Here is a 14,909-nt window from a genome sequence, read left to right on the forward strand (position 1 = left end):
AGGGCATTTTGGAAGCAAAATTCAGTGCTTGAATACTGTAACAAAAACAAGAAATGCTGGATTCACTCAGCAGGTCTGGCAGCATCTGTGGAAAGAGAAGCAGAGTTAACGTTTCGGGTCAGTGACCCTTCTTCGGAACTGACAAATATTAGAAAAGTCACAGATTATAAACAAGTGAGGTGGGGGTTGGGCAAGATAGCTTCCAGGATGTAGTTTGTAAAGTGATTCTTTGTTGTCAGTAATACAGTGAGAGCAGCTTTGATCTGAGGTACTAAAACCCTCCTCTAACTCATGGCCATCAGCAAAAAAATCAGTTAGAAAAACTATTTCCACCTTGGCTTTTGTTTTTCCTGGTTACTGATGTGTTCCTGAGGCAGTCCAGAAGAGCAAAATCCAGCTTAGGTTTGTGCTGTGAATAACATTTCCATAGATCTGTTTTGGGCCGTTTGTTTTATAAGGTGTTTCTATCTTGAAAGGCTCGTATGTTTTTGAAAATCTGATTCTGCCATCAAAAGAGATGAAAACCTTAAAATTAGAGCTGGGCCATTCAGGGGTGATGTTAGGAAGCAGTTATTCACACAAAGGGTAGTGGAAATCTGAAATCGTCTCCCCTAAAAAGCTGTTGAGGCTGAGGGTCAATTGAAAATTTCAAAAGTGAAATTGATAGATTTTTATTGGGTGCAGGATATTAAGGCTTAATGAACTAAGGACGCTAGATGGAGTTAAGATACAAATCAGTCATGATCTAAATGAATGGCAGAACAGGCTCAAGGGACTGAAGGGCCTCCTGCTGTTCTGCTGTTCAAGAAAGTGGCAAATAAATGGACATAATGGAAGGGTAGTGTGGAGAAGACACATTCTTTTGTCTTTTGTGTTTTCCAACCCCCCCCCCCACCCTGCCCCGTCCAACCCAACCCAACAGGACACAGAGTTGTCAGTCTCCACCATCCCATTGTGAGAAATGGCCACCAGTTGTCTGGTCAAACCACACTAACATATCTCACATCTCCTGGCTTTTTAATTTTTTCCTGGGATGAGGGCATTGCTAGCAAGGCCAGCATTTGTTGCCCATCCCTAATTGCCCTTGACAACTGGCTTGCTAGGCCATTTCAGAGGGCAGTTAAGATGTGTGTGGTGGGTCTGGAGTCACCTGTAGGCCACACCAAGTAAGGACAGCAGATTTCCTTCCCTAAAGGACATTGGTGAACCAGATGGGTTTTTACAACAATTGACAATGATTTCATGGTCTCCATTAGACTAGCTTTTAATTCCAGTTTTATTAATTGAATTCAGATTTCACCATCTGCCATGGTGGGATTCAAACCCATGTCCCCAAAGCATTGGCCTAGGTCTCTGGATTATTAGTCCAGTGACATTACTACTATGCCACCATCTCCCCCTCCTGGCTTGGCACAGCATGAATTGGAGAGCTTGTCATCAGGTGGCCTGGGAGACGAGCAAAGAAGAATTTGTCTTAACCCTCAAGAGAAGTTACAAAACTACTTAAGAAGGACCCTCTCACTATCCTGTGAGTAGATAGGCTGAAGAGCCTGCAGTTGTGTGTTCTCCCAGCAGTGACGTACAGTGATGAAGACCCAAATAGCTGGCTCATTAGTTATTGCTGCAACCTAGCCCAGGTATAGGCTGGTGAGAGAGAGAGAAAATCAACTGGTTTGGGACGATATTGAGCCAAAACAAACAGATTATTTAACAAACAGATGTTTATGGAGAATGAACTTAAATAAACCTATCAAAGCTGCACCTCCTTTTATGAACACTGCTGATTTTCCTACAATAGTTGCTCTTTGATCTTTAATGTAGATATATTTTCTAACATATTAATTATATCCTTCAAGTTGCCTGACTATTTTTCTTTACAATGTTACAGTACCTTCACATGTTTTTAAATGAAGTTACAATTTTGGTTCCGATTGCTAATGAAACAAAACACTCGTTTGCTATTTATACTCCTGAGAGGACAAAACGGAGATGGCCAATCAGGTTGGCAACGACTACAGAGCAAGAAATGTATGACTGGGTAAGTTACCAAATGAGGAATGATTCAGTCTGCTAACCATTTCCTGCAACTCACTGGTTTTCCGCCATAGAGTCACTGCTTGTGACTTATTTCCACCCTTGCATTTGTCTTTGCCAAGGAAGAAGATGCTGCCAAAGTCGTTGTGAAAGAGGAAGTAGTTGAGATACTGAATGGGCTAAAAATTGTTAAAAAGGAGGTATTAGAAAGGCTGGCTGTACTTAAAGTTGTTATGTCATCAAGCCCAGATGGGATGCATCCAAGGATACTGAGGGATATAAGGGTGGAAATTGCAGAGGCACTGGCCATAATCTTCCAGTTCTCCTTAGATACAGGGGTGGTGCCAGAGGACTGGAGAAATGCAGATGTTGCACCCTTGTTCAAAAACAAGTGTAAGGATAAGTCCAGCAACTGCAAGCCAGTCAGTTTAATCTTGGTGGTGAGAAAACTTTCGGAAATGATGTTCCGGTACAAAATTAACAGTCACTTGGACAAATGTGGATTAATTAAGGAAATCCAGCATGGATTTGTTAAGGCAAATAATGTTTAACTAATTTGATTGAGTTTTTTGATGAAGTAACAGAGAGGGTTGATGCGGGTAATGCAGTTGATGTAGTTTATGTGAACTTCTAAAAGGCATTTGATAAAGTGCCACATAACAGGCTTGTCAGCAAAGTTCAAGCCCATAGAATAAAAGGGGCAGTAGCAGCATGGATATGAAGTTGGCTTAGTGACAGGAAACAGAGAGTAGTGGTGAACGGTTGTTTTTCAGACTAGAGGACGGTATATAGTGGGGTGCCTCAGGGGTCGGTATTAGGACCACTGCTTTTCTTGACATATATTAATGACCTAGACTTGGGTGTACAGGGCACAATTACAAAATTTGCAGATGACTCAAAACTTGGAAGTATTGTGAACTGTGAAAGGAATAGTAATAGACTTCAAGAGGGCATAGGCTGGTGGAATGGGCAGACACATGGCAGATGAAATTAAATACAGAGAATTATAAAGTGATACAGTTTGGTAGGGAGAATGAGGAAAGGCAATATAAAATAAAGGATACAATTCTAAAGGGGGTGCAGAGACCTGAGGATATATGTGCACAAATCGTTGAAGGTAGCAGAGCAGGTTGAGAAAGCAATTAATAAGACAAACGGATCCTGTGGTTTATAAATAGGGGTATAGAGTACAAATGCAAGGAAGTTTGATGAACCTTTATAAAACACTGGTTCGGCCTCAACTGGAGTATTCTGTCCAATTCTGGGCACCAAATTTTAGGAAGAATGTGAAGGCAATGGAGAGGGTGCTGAAAAGATTTCCGAGAATGGTTCCAGGGCTGAGGGACTTCAGTTACGAGGTTAGATTGGAGAAGCTGGGGTTGTTCTCCTTCGAGAAGAGAAGGTTAAGAGGAGATTTGGCAGAGGTGTTCAAAATCATGAGGTGTCTAGACAGAGTAAATAGAGAGAAACTGTTCCCGTTGGTGGAAGGGTCAAGAACCAGAATACATCAATGAGAGTGTGGTGGAGGCAGATTCAATCGTGGGTTTCATAAAGGAATTAGAAAGTTATTTGAACTGGCAGAATGTGCAAGGCTCCACGGAAAAGGCAGGGGAGTGGGACTAGCTGAGTTGCTCTCACAGAGAGCTGACATGGACACAATGGGCTGAATGACCTTCTGTGTTGTAACGATTCTATATTTCTAAGTCCTGAAAGCTAACTTCCATGATTGGAAATGTTAACTGTTTCTAAATTCTAATTCATCTGGTTTACATGCTAATCATTGGGGTGTTCTATAAATGGAATGGAACAATGCAAAATTAAAGCAAGAATTTACAGTTTCTGTGCTAGGTTTAAAGAAAGAAAGAAACTGTATTTATATAGTGCCTTTCACAACCTCAGGATGTCCAAAAACACTTCACAGCCAATGAAGTAATTTTGAAATGTAGTCGCTGTTATAATGAATGTACAGCAGCCAATTTGCGCACAGCAAGCTCCCACAAAAAATAATGAGATAAAATGACCAGTTAATCTGTTTTCATGATGTCACTTGCGATATAAAAATTGGACAGGTTACAGGGGAGAACTCCCCTGCTCTTCTTGAATAGTGCCGTGGAATCTGTTACATCCACCTGAAAGGGCAGATGTGGCTTTGGTTTAATATCTCATCCAAAAGGATGGCACCTCCAACAGTGCAGCATTCCCTCAGTACTGGCACTGTGAGTGTCAGCCTAGATTTTGTAGATCTCAGTACTGGCTGATCCTGCCCACATATGTACACATCCCAGCAGGGGTTCACAGGATAGTGATCCAGAACAAAACCCTGGTTGATTTTTTTTTTCTCTTTTTGGCCCGGGGATGTTGAAATGTAGGGTCCCTACTGACCTATGAAGGAGAAGTGCAGCTAACTCAACGTGAATCAGGGATTGAAGCTGGGAAATTCCAGCTCAGTTTCCTGAGCCACTATGGGAGTATGTGATATGATTTTTAGATGTGAGCCAAGGAACTTGTCTGGGTATGACTTCTTATTTCCTTTTATTTTTGCAGTTTCTCTGCAGAGCAGAACTGTGTGGTATAAATAAGAAGCAAATCATTGTGCAATGGTCATGTTCAATAAAACCAGGGACAAAGGCAGCTTTGTGGCGCAGCGCATAACTTACTTTGCTGCAGACTTGTAGAGCACGCCCTTTGGATCACACACTGTGTGGGCTGAATTTTGTGCCCACAGCGGTGCTCCCGGCAGCATGCCGAAATGGTGGGGAGAATCCTGCCTGGGCCAGCTGGAGCTCCCCCAGAGCGATTCTATGGCGCCGGGCCAGTCCCCATCCCTTTAAAGATGGGGATCCCACTACCAAGAGCTGCCGGTCAATCAAAGGGCCGGCAGCTCAGTAGTATCAGCAGTGCCACTGGGAGCAGTGGCCACTGCCGGTTCTGCAAGAGGCCTTGGACACGGGGCCCAGCACTGTAGCCTGGATCCGATAAATGAGGCGGGCCCCGGTGAGGGGGAGGGAAGGTGGGCATTTAGTGCAAGGGTAGGAGGGGTTTCAGGGAGGTGCAGGTTTTCCTGGTGGGGGCCCTCCGTGAGCGACAAATTGCCCACAGGGAAGGCCCCCCCCCACCCCACCAAGCTGCAGGGAGGTAGCCTCGTTTGACTGGGCGACCTCACCACATGGCAATGACCACTGAAGGGTCTCAATTGGCCTCTGGGCAGGAAGGCCATTGTTGACCTATCATGCCCCCGACAAAATTGCTTTTTGACAGGGAGGTGAGGGGACCTCACAATTCTATGGGCCCTCCCCCCAACCCCCCCACTGCCACCTCCAAACCTGTCTCAGGAGGGCCCATAAAATTCAGCCCTGTATCACTTCTCTCAACAGGCTGGAGAAAGTCTAGGAGCAGATGCTTCCCTGTAGAGTGGGCATGTAAACCTCGGAATGAGTCATCGCACAAGAAAATCTATATTTGAAAGAAATAATTTGATTTGATTCTTCTCTTCCTCCCCCTACTTAATTTTTTGCTCATCCTCTCCTAAGGACACTGATTCGTACATGGCTTATGGTTTCATGGATGCTGGCTGACCTTTGACCCAAAGCGCCATTTTCCAGGTGTGAGAATGACAGAGTATTGGCTGTTCAACTATGGAAGGAGTGGGCCGGAATCACAGGGAACCCCTGATATCCATATTTGTGCAGCATCCCCCCACTTCCCAGAACGGTTCCCTAGATTGAATTTTTATTTCTTCCTTCTCTCCCCTCTCCTCCAGCCCCAACACATTTTGGTGGATTGTAGTAATGTCTGACATTGGCCATCTGGAGATCGGCCAATCCAACGCAAAGGGTCTGATCTTGGGATCCTCCTGCACCAAACTGCATGGTAAAAAGACTTGATAAGTCATCGAGAGAGCTGGAAATAATTGAAATTCCACATTTTATTCTCCAATTTAGCCCAAAAATATTTTGGGGATCAGGGCTCTGTGATCACACACTGTAACCAAAGTGAACCCACACTATTCAAACACTTCTAACCATCCTTTTCAAATTAGTAGTCATTGATAAAATTATATCAACATCACATACACAATAGTCTCTCTCTTGCATTCCTTTATTCACCTCACAAAACAATGAGGTAGGAAAACAGATCTTGTACTTGCAGTCACTTGCAATTTAAAATTGGTTGAAATTTAAAAAGGGACTATTCTGTAGTGATATAGTAACTGAGCAAAGATTTTGACTTGCTTAATGCACTCTTAAGTAATTGTATCTTTGATTGGCATGGTCAGCCCCAAACTCTCCAAGATCTCTGCGCACTTCCAATTTTGGCCTCTTGTGCATCCCTGATTTTAATTGCTGCATCATTGGCAGCTGTGTGTTCAGCTGCCTAGGAATTCCCTCCCTAAACCCCTCTACCACTACACCTCCCTCTCCTCCTTTAAGCCACTCCTTAAAACCTACCTCTTTAATCGTACTTTTGGTCGCCTGTTCTAATATCTCCTTTATGTGCCTCGGAGTCAAACTTTGCTTGATAATGCTCCTGTGAAGTGCTGTTAAAGGCACTATATAAATTCAAGTTGTTGTTGATGGTCAAGTAGATTGAAGGAAAATGGAATGCTTTTAGCAGCCATCTGCAGCAGGCAAAGCTTTGTCCAAACTAGGCAAAGTGGCTATCATTCATATATTTGTGTTATTATATTTTGTAATGTAGTATTGTGTGTTGTGCTACAGCTTGCTGTCCTGAGTTTAGCATGCTGTGACAGCAGGGAACTCCAAGGACCCCCGTCCAACCAGGCCCTTTGGTCCGTCACGTGTAAAGGAGATATCTTCGTCAGTGAGCCAACCCCAAATCTGGAAGCAGCACAACATCCTATGCCAAGTGACCAATTGTAAGTCCTTGTCTATTTCAGGATTCCTAGATCTGAACAGCCATGCAGCGTCTGTGTGTTTCAATAATGCAGTCAGTATAGCTTGTACCGAAATACGATGTGGAGAAAGGGGCCACAAAGCTGTCAGATTGTCATTTTTAAAAAAAGACTGTTCACCAATGTCCTTCAGGGAAGAAAATCTGCCATTCATACCCAATTTGGTCTATATGTGACTCCAGTCCCACAGCAATGTGGTTGACTCTTCACTGCCCTCTGAAATGGCCCGGCAAGACATTCGGTTGTACAAAACTGCAACCAGCCGTTCAAGAAGAAGGCCCACCACCATCTTCTCAAGGGAACTCGGAACAGGCAGTGAATGCTAACCTTGCCAGTGATGCTCACGTCCCGAGAATGAAATTTTAAAAAATTAATATTTGTCAGGGGCACAAAATGGGTGATAGCAGTTCAGTCATTCATTATACACCCATCTGATTTCCTTTCCGTCTGGATAGAGATAGGCTTCTATGTGCAGTGGATATCTGCACATATTTTTAATTCCAAATGCTACAGATGGAAATGTGAGAAACGATGCCATAAAATAGTTGCAATTCATTTTCTGCAAAGCTTTTCAAAACTGCTGCAAAAGTTTACAAATCAACACATCTCATGAAAAAAAACATACTCCTGTATATAAAGAGAGCACTGTAATATTCTGGTAAAGTATTCCAAGTGCATTGTGTATGGTTCTGTACTAACGCACTGCCTGAAAGGGCGGTGGAAGCAGATTCCGTAGTAACTTTTAAAAGGGAATTGAATAAATACTTAAAAAGTAAAACTTTTCAGGGCTATGGGGAAAGAGTGGGGGCTAGAGAGGGACTAATTGGATAGCTCTTTCAGAGAGCTGGCACAGACACGATGGACCAAATGGCGGCCTCCTGTGCCGCAAGATTCTATGATTTTAAAATTGTCTTCTGTAGGTATTGGCGTCAGATTGGAGGACACCTTCGTTTGATTGAATGTAACAGCCAAGGAATCGTATGGGGCATTGGATATGATCACACAGCCTGGGTTTACACTGGTGGTTATGGAGGTGGCTTCTTTCAAGGTGATTTATTTTAATTGCTTTCCTTTTTTTGTCATTTATTTGTTTTATAAATGACCCTCACCGCCCCTACAACGTTTGGTCAACCTGGACCCAGCACCCCTGTGTTGAGGTGACCAGTCGATGTGCTTCCAGGCTGCCTGCCCAGTGTCTCTGTGGCTGTCCACCAGGAAGTGTTAGGAACCACAGTACATGACTCTCCTGCAGGCAACCTCTGCTTCGCACCTCCCTATTTAACACAGCTCACATCAGGAAGTGAGGGGAGCAGAAATTCACTTTTTACTTTGGAGCTAAGGCTCATTGCATTTGTACTGTGAGCTCTCTGTTTTGTCAATGGTTCACTTGTGCCTTATCACAAAATCTCAGATTTTGTAATAACTGAAAGGGCTTGGGGCAAAGGCAGTGGTGGGGAGAAGGAAGTGATGGATGCGCAAAAGATCACAGTTGGAGGATTGCAGAGTTCTTAGAGTTGCAGGGCTGGAGGAGGTTATCCGTAAATAGCTCTGCCTCGCCATCTCCTCCATTATGACATTGCTTAATGCCCGTCTCGGTCTGAGAACGAAGAGGAGTAAGTCTGCCTACCAAACTGGGAGTCTACAGAGCAGTAGTCCTGCCCACTCTGCTCTATGCATGCGAGACTTAGACTGTGTACCAGAGTTATGCCAAGAAGCTCAACCACTTTCACTTGAGCTGCCTTCGAAAGCTTCTAATGATCAGATGGCAGGGTATAATACCAGACACCGAGAGCTCACCGGAGCTGGCATGCCAAGCACCCACACCATATTGACACAGTCACAGCTGAGTTGGGCTGGTCATGTAGCCAGAATGCCTGATACTCATTTGCCAAAGCGAATCTTCTAAGGAGAGCTGGAGTCTGTGGTGTGCTCTCATGGAAGTCAAAGGATGTGCTGCAACGACACTCTGGAGGCTTCACTTAGAAGTATTGATATCGACCCAGAGTCCTGGGAGAAGCTCACCCAGGATCACTGAACCTGGCGCAAACAAATAAAAGGTGCAGCCTCCTTCGAAAGCAAACACATATCAGAGGCGGAGAGAAAACGCAAGGATAGGAATTCCCAAGCCAGCAGCTTGTCCAAAACTCAATCGTTTGTGGTATCCAGCCCTATTTGCAGCAGAACCTTCCAGGCAGAGATCTTAGCAGTTAACTACATACCCACCAGAACCCTACCAAACACCCCAGATGATGGACTTGGGCATCTTTGCCTCAAAGGACAAACAACAACCAAGATTTTGATCACCTGACTTAATGTCTCCTCCTCCTTTGGCTCAGTGTCAAAACTTGTTTGATCATAGCTCCTGTGAAGTGCCATGGGATGTTTTACTACATTAAAGGTGCTATATAAATACAAGTTGTTGTTAAATGAAAATTCATCGACTGATGAAAAGTAAGGTTTTTACATTTGTCGGTTTATCAATTTTGGAAATTTTACACTTTACACCGTGTGGTGCTCTAACTGTTAGATATTGCTGTCTTGTTTCTCCAGAGTTCATTTATACCAGGTCTCTGCAAGTATATGAATTATACTTAATTCAGTGATGAATTTTTTTTTGTGAAAGCTGCTTTGCTTTTTAACCTGTAATTTGTTTTTGTTTTTAAGGACTGGCGAGCAGTACAGATAATATTTATACACAGACAGATGTAATGTGTGTTTACATTTATGAAAACCAGCGTTGGAATCCTGTTACTGGATACAGTAGTCGGTATGAAACAAATTTCAAATGTATGAGCAGAAAACCTTTGTTCTGAATTCTTGTTAGAATGTTTACTTATTAGAGTCGTACAACATAGAAACAGGCCCATCTCGTCCATGCCGACCATAATGCCTATCTATACTAATCCCACCTGCCTGCATTAATTCCATATCCCTCTATGCCTTGCTCATTCAAGTACCTGTCCAGATGCCTCTTAAATGTCGCTACTGTTCCTGCCTCCACCACCTCCCCTGGCAGCTCATTCCAGATACCCACTATTCTTTGTGTGAAAAATTTACCCCTTTGATCCCCTTTAAACCTCCTCTCTCTCACCTTACATTTATGCCCTCTAGTTTTAGGCACCCCTACCATGGGAAACAGACTCTGGCTATCTACCCTATTGATGCCTCTCAAAATTTTATATACCTCTATCATGTCCCCTCTCAGCCTCCTTCGCTCCAGGGAAAACAGACCCAGCCTATCCAATCTCTCTTTATAACCCAAGCCCTCCAAACCAGGCAACATCCTTGTGAATCTTTTCTGTACCCTCTCTAGCTTAATCACATCTTTCCTGTAGTGTGGCGACCAGAACTGCACACAGTACTCCAAATGCGGCCTAACCAACGTTATGTACAACTGTAACATGACGTCCCAACTCTTGTACTCATTGCCTCAGCCGATGAAGGCAAGCATTCCATACGCCTTCTTCACCACCCTGTCTACCTGTGTTGCCACTTTCAGGAACTATGTACTTGTACCCCAAGGTCGCTCTGCTCAACAACACTCCCCAGGGCCCTGCCATTCACTGTATATGTCCTGTCCTGGTTTAACTTCCCAAAATGCATCACTTCACACTTGTCTGCATTAAATTCCATTTGCCAATCCCTTGCCCACTTTCCCAGTTTATCTATATCCTGTTGTAACCTTAGACAACCTTCTTCACTGTCCACTATACCACCAATTTTGGTGTCATCTGGAACCTTACTAATCATGCTCCCTACATTCACATCCAAGTCATTAATATATATGACAAACAACAGAGGGCCCAGCACCGATCCCTGCGGCACACCACTGGTCATCGGCCTCCAATCTGAAAAACAACCCTCCACTACCACCCTCTGCCTCCTATCACCAAGCCAATTTTGTATCCAATTGACTAGCTCACCCTGGATTTATTTAGACATTTAAACTTTACTGCCCACATTTTGAAGGCCATTTCATGAATGAAAAAGGAAAGAAAAATCTGCATTTTTATAATGACTTTCACCACCTCGAGACTTGCCAAAGCATTTTTCAGCCACTGAAGTACTTTTTAATCTGTAGTGACCAGATAAGTTGTTTAAATGGTGCTTGAGTGATAAATATTCGTCAGGAGACCAGGGAGAACCCTGTTGCTCCTCTTCAAAATAGTGGCTGTGGGATAATACATAAAAATGGCCGGAATCTTGGTACAATATGTGTTTTTGAGAAGCAACTTATTTGGACAGCACTTAATATTCAGACGAGATTGAACAAGTTAGAACTCTTTTCTCTAGTAAAGACAAGACTGAGGAGTGACCTAATAGAGGCCTTTAAAATTATGAAGGAGTTTAAGGGGGAGAGAGACCAGAGCTATAGACATAAATATAGGATAGTCATTAATAAATACTAAACGGAATTCAGGCAAAACATCTTTACCCAGAGAGTGGTGAGAATGTGGAACTCACTACCACAGGGTGTAGTTCGGTGAATAGCATTGATGCATTTACAGGGAGACTAGATAAACCCATGAGGGAGAAAGGAATAGAAGGATATGCTGATAGGATGAAAGGAGGCTGGTGTGGAGCATAATAGTTCTTTTTTGTTCTGTACGTTATGGGCACAATTTTCCCTCCGGGGTCGGGAAACAGAGGTTGGGACTGTTTCCGGGTGCTGAACCCACCTCTGGGGGGAAACAGTTACTCATTGTTATTTTCATGGGGAACCCCCTTAATTGGCCTTGAGACAGGCTCGCTGTCCAATTAAGGATGGTGGGCAGGCTTTTGAAGCTGGAGGACCAATCGGAGGCCTTCCAGCTCAAAAGGAGCAGCTGGCTGCAATGGAAGGTAAGTAGGAGAGAGGGTGCTTCAAGATGAAGGTGCCCTCTGTCCAACTTGTTAAAATCTAAATTAAAAAATGGTGTTTGTAGCCAGGCCTCTGCTGTGGGAAGCAGAGGAATCCCCTCTACAAGGCAGCCTGTGGCTGTTCCTACACCTCGGCAGGCAGGGAGAGCCTCTAGGCCTGCTTGGAGCACTGACTCCCCCCAGCTCCCCAGTCTGCTGCTGAGAGATCACCTCCAAGCACTAAACTGATCCCTGCAACTTGCGGGAGCCTGGAGACCCATTGGAAAATCCAAGTTGGCCTCCTTTAATTGGCCTTGTGGATTTTAATGAGCTGAATTGGCTACCTGCAGCATGCAGCATTCTGCTGCCTCCCACCCCTGTCCCCACTGCTCATTTCTGCCACAACAAAAATGCCCAGAGGTGGGATGGAGCCAGGGAACCGGTCTGCCAGCCAGCGGGACGATATTTAGCTGCCGCCTGTCTCCGATCCCAGCCCTTTATATAATTCTATGTGATGGATAACTTTTTAAGAGCAGCCATGAGAAGTCTGCGGTGGATAAGGTGCTGTGACAGAAGGGCATGCTGTACTACCACCCATGGTAAAGCTCTTCTTCTCTTACAGGGGACTGCCGACCGACAGGTACATGTGGAGCGATGCATCAGGTCTGCAGGAATGTACCAAGGCAAACACCAAACCTCCTTCACAATGGACCTGGGTATGTACATCTCATTATGCCTCAATATTCATTATAAACTGTTGCTTTTATTTTAAATCTGCTTTAGGAGAAAAAATAAAGACTTGAATTTATATAGCACCTTTCTGTCCTCAGTTCGTCCCAAAGCCAATGAAGTACTTTTGAAGTGTAGTCACTGTAGTTAATATAGGAAATGTGGTAACCAATTTGCACACAACAAGCTCCCACAAACAGCACTGTGATAATGACCAGATAATCTGTTTTACTGATGTTGGTTGAGGGATGAATATTGGTCAGGACATTTTTTTCCAAAAATGTACATTATTCATAAAAATTTGCAAAAATAAATTACAAAACAGTTCAAGACAGTTCACATTTCAGAAAGTACAATAGAGATCAGATTTCTTTGACACAGAAAAACATGATGTGCCTCACAATTCTTACCATTCCAATTTAAATGCAATGTACATTAGTATTGCATAGTAAAAAAACATTTTACTGCATCCAGCCCGAGGGGTTTTACACAGGTTCCAGCCCCTTAATTCACTGTGGCGGGAGGACCTTACACAGTGGTCTTTCCCCATTGAGCCTTTGCGGCGGCTGCCCCAAGCTTTAGTGCGTCCCTCAGCACGTAGGCCTGGACCTTGGAATGTGCCAGTCTGCAACACTCGGTGGTGGACAACTCTTCTGTGGAAGACCAGCAGGTTTTGGGCAGACCAAAGTATGGTCCTACAGCAACAGTTGATTATCTTGGAACAACGCATAGAGCACAGACTCCTGTGTTACAGAGCTGCTCGGGATGAACACTGCATCTCTTTCCACACCTGCTTTGCAAAGGCGCATTCCAGAAGGAGGTGGGCAACAAAGAACAAAGAAAATTACAGCACAGGAACAGGCCCTTCGGCCCTCCAAGCCTGCGCCGATCCAGATCCTCTATCTAAACCTGTCGCCTATTTTCTAAGGGTCTGTATCTCTTTGCTTCCTGCCCATTCATGTATCTGTCCAGATACATCTTAAAAGACGCTATCGTGCCCGCGTCTACCACCTCCGCTGGCAACGCGTTCCAGCCACCCACCACCCTCTGCGTAAAGAACTTTCCACGCATATCCCCCCTAAACTTTTCCCCTCTCACTTTGAACTCGTGACCCCTAGTAATTGAATCCCCCACTCTTGGGAAAAAGCTTCTTGCTATCCACCCTGTCTATACCTTTCATGATTTTGTACACCTCAATCAGGTCCCCCCTCAACCTCCGTCTTTCTAATGAAAATAATCCTAATCTACTCAACCTCTCTTCATAGCTAGCGCCCTCCATACCAGGCAACATCCTGGTGAACCTCCTCTGCACTGTCTCCAAAGCATCTACATCCTTTTGGTAATGTGGCGACCAGAACTGCACGCAGTGTTCCAAATGTGGCCGAACCAAAGTCTTATACAACTGTAACATGACCTGCCAACTCTTGTACTCAATACCCCGTCCGATGAAGGAAAGCCTGCCGTATGCCTTCTTGACCACTCTATTGACCTGCGTTGCCACCTTCAGGGAACAATGGACCTGAACACCCAAATCTCCCTGTACATCAATTTTCCCCAGGACTTTTCCATTTATTGTATAGTTCACTGTTGAATTGGATCTTCCAAAATGCATCACCTCGCATTTGCCCAGTTTGAACTCCATCTGCCATTTCTCTGCCCAACTCTCCAATCTATCTATATTCTGCTGTATTCTCTGACAGTCCCCTTCACTATCTGCTACTCCACCAATCTTAGTGTCGTCTGCAAACTTGCTAATCAGTCCACCTATACTTTCCTCCAAATCATTTATGTATATCACAAACAACAGTGGTCCCAGCACGGATCCCTGTGGAACACCACGTCTCCATTTTGAGAAACTCCCTTCCACTGCTACTCTGTGTCTCCTGTTGCCCAGCCAGTTCTTTATCCATCTAGCTAGTACACCCTGGACCTCATGTGACTTCACTTTCTCCATCAACCTACCATGGGGAACCTTATCAAACGCCTTACTGAAGTCCATGTATATGACATCTACAGCCCTTCCCTCATCAATCAACTTTGTCACTTCCTCAAAGAATTCTATTAAGTTGGTAAGACATGACCTTCCCTGCACAAGCCCATTTTCTTCCAAATGGGAATAGATCCTATCCCTCAGTATCTTCTCCAGCAGCTTCTCTACCACTGACGTCAGGCTCACCGGTCTATAATTACCTGGATTATCCCTGCTACCCTTCTTAAACAAGGGGACAACATTAGCAATTCTCCAGTCCTCCAGGACCTCACCCGTGTTTAAGGATGCTGCAAAGATATCTGTTAAGGCCCCAGCTATTTCCTCTCTCGCTTCCCTCAGTAACCTGGGATAGATCCCATCCGGACCTGGGGACTTGTCCACCTTAATGCCTTTTAGAATGCCCAA

General features: G+C 44.3%; 1 protein-coding gene across 4 annotated transcripts in view; it reads left to right on the top strand.

Moving 5' to 3' along the window:
• Positions 1 to 14,909, top strand: part of tecpr1a (tectonin beta-propeller repeat containing 1a) — a 99,293-nt gene that overhangs the window by 39,015 nt on the left and 45,369 nt on the right. For all 4 annotated transcript variants that reach the window (XM_068056576.1, XM_068056573.1, XM_068056574.1 and 1 more), the window contains exons 13-17: positions 1,889 to 2,038; positions 6,753 to 6,910; positions 7,867 to 7,994; positions 9,611 to 9,713; positions 12,408 to 12,501. In XM_068056576.1, the coding sequence (XP_067912677.1) occupies positions 1,889 to 2,038; positions 6,753 to 6,910; positions 7,867 to 7,994; positions 9,611 to 9,713; positions 12,408 to 12,501 (633 nt within the window). The remainder of the gene's footprint in view (positions 1 to 1,888; positions 2,039 to 6,752; positions 6,911 to 7,866; positions 7,995 to 9,610; positions 9,714 to 12,407; positions 12,502 to 14,909) is intronic.

This window comes from Heterodontus francisci, chromosome 24 (assembly GCF_036365525.1).
Source record: "Heterodontus francisci isolate sHetFra1 chromosome 24, sHetFra1.hap1, whole genome shotgun sequence".
NCBI classification, from domain to species: domain Eukaryota; kingdom Metazoa; phylum Chordata; class Chondrichthyes; order Heterodontiformes; family Heterodontidae; genus Heterodontus; species Heterodontus francisci.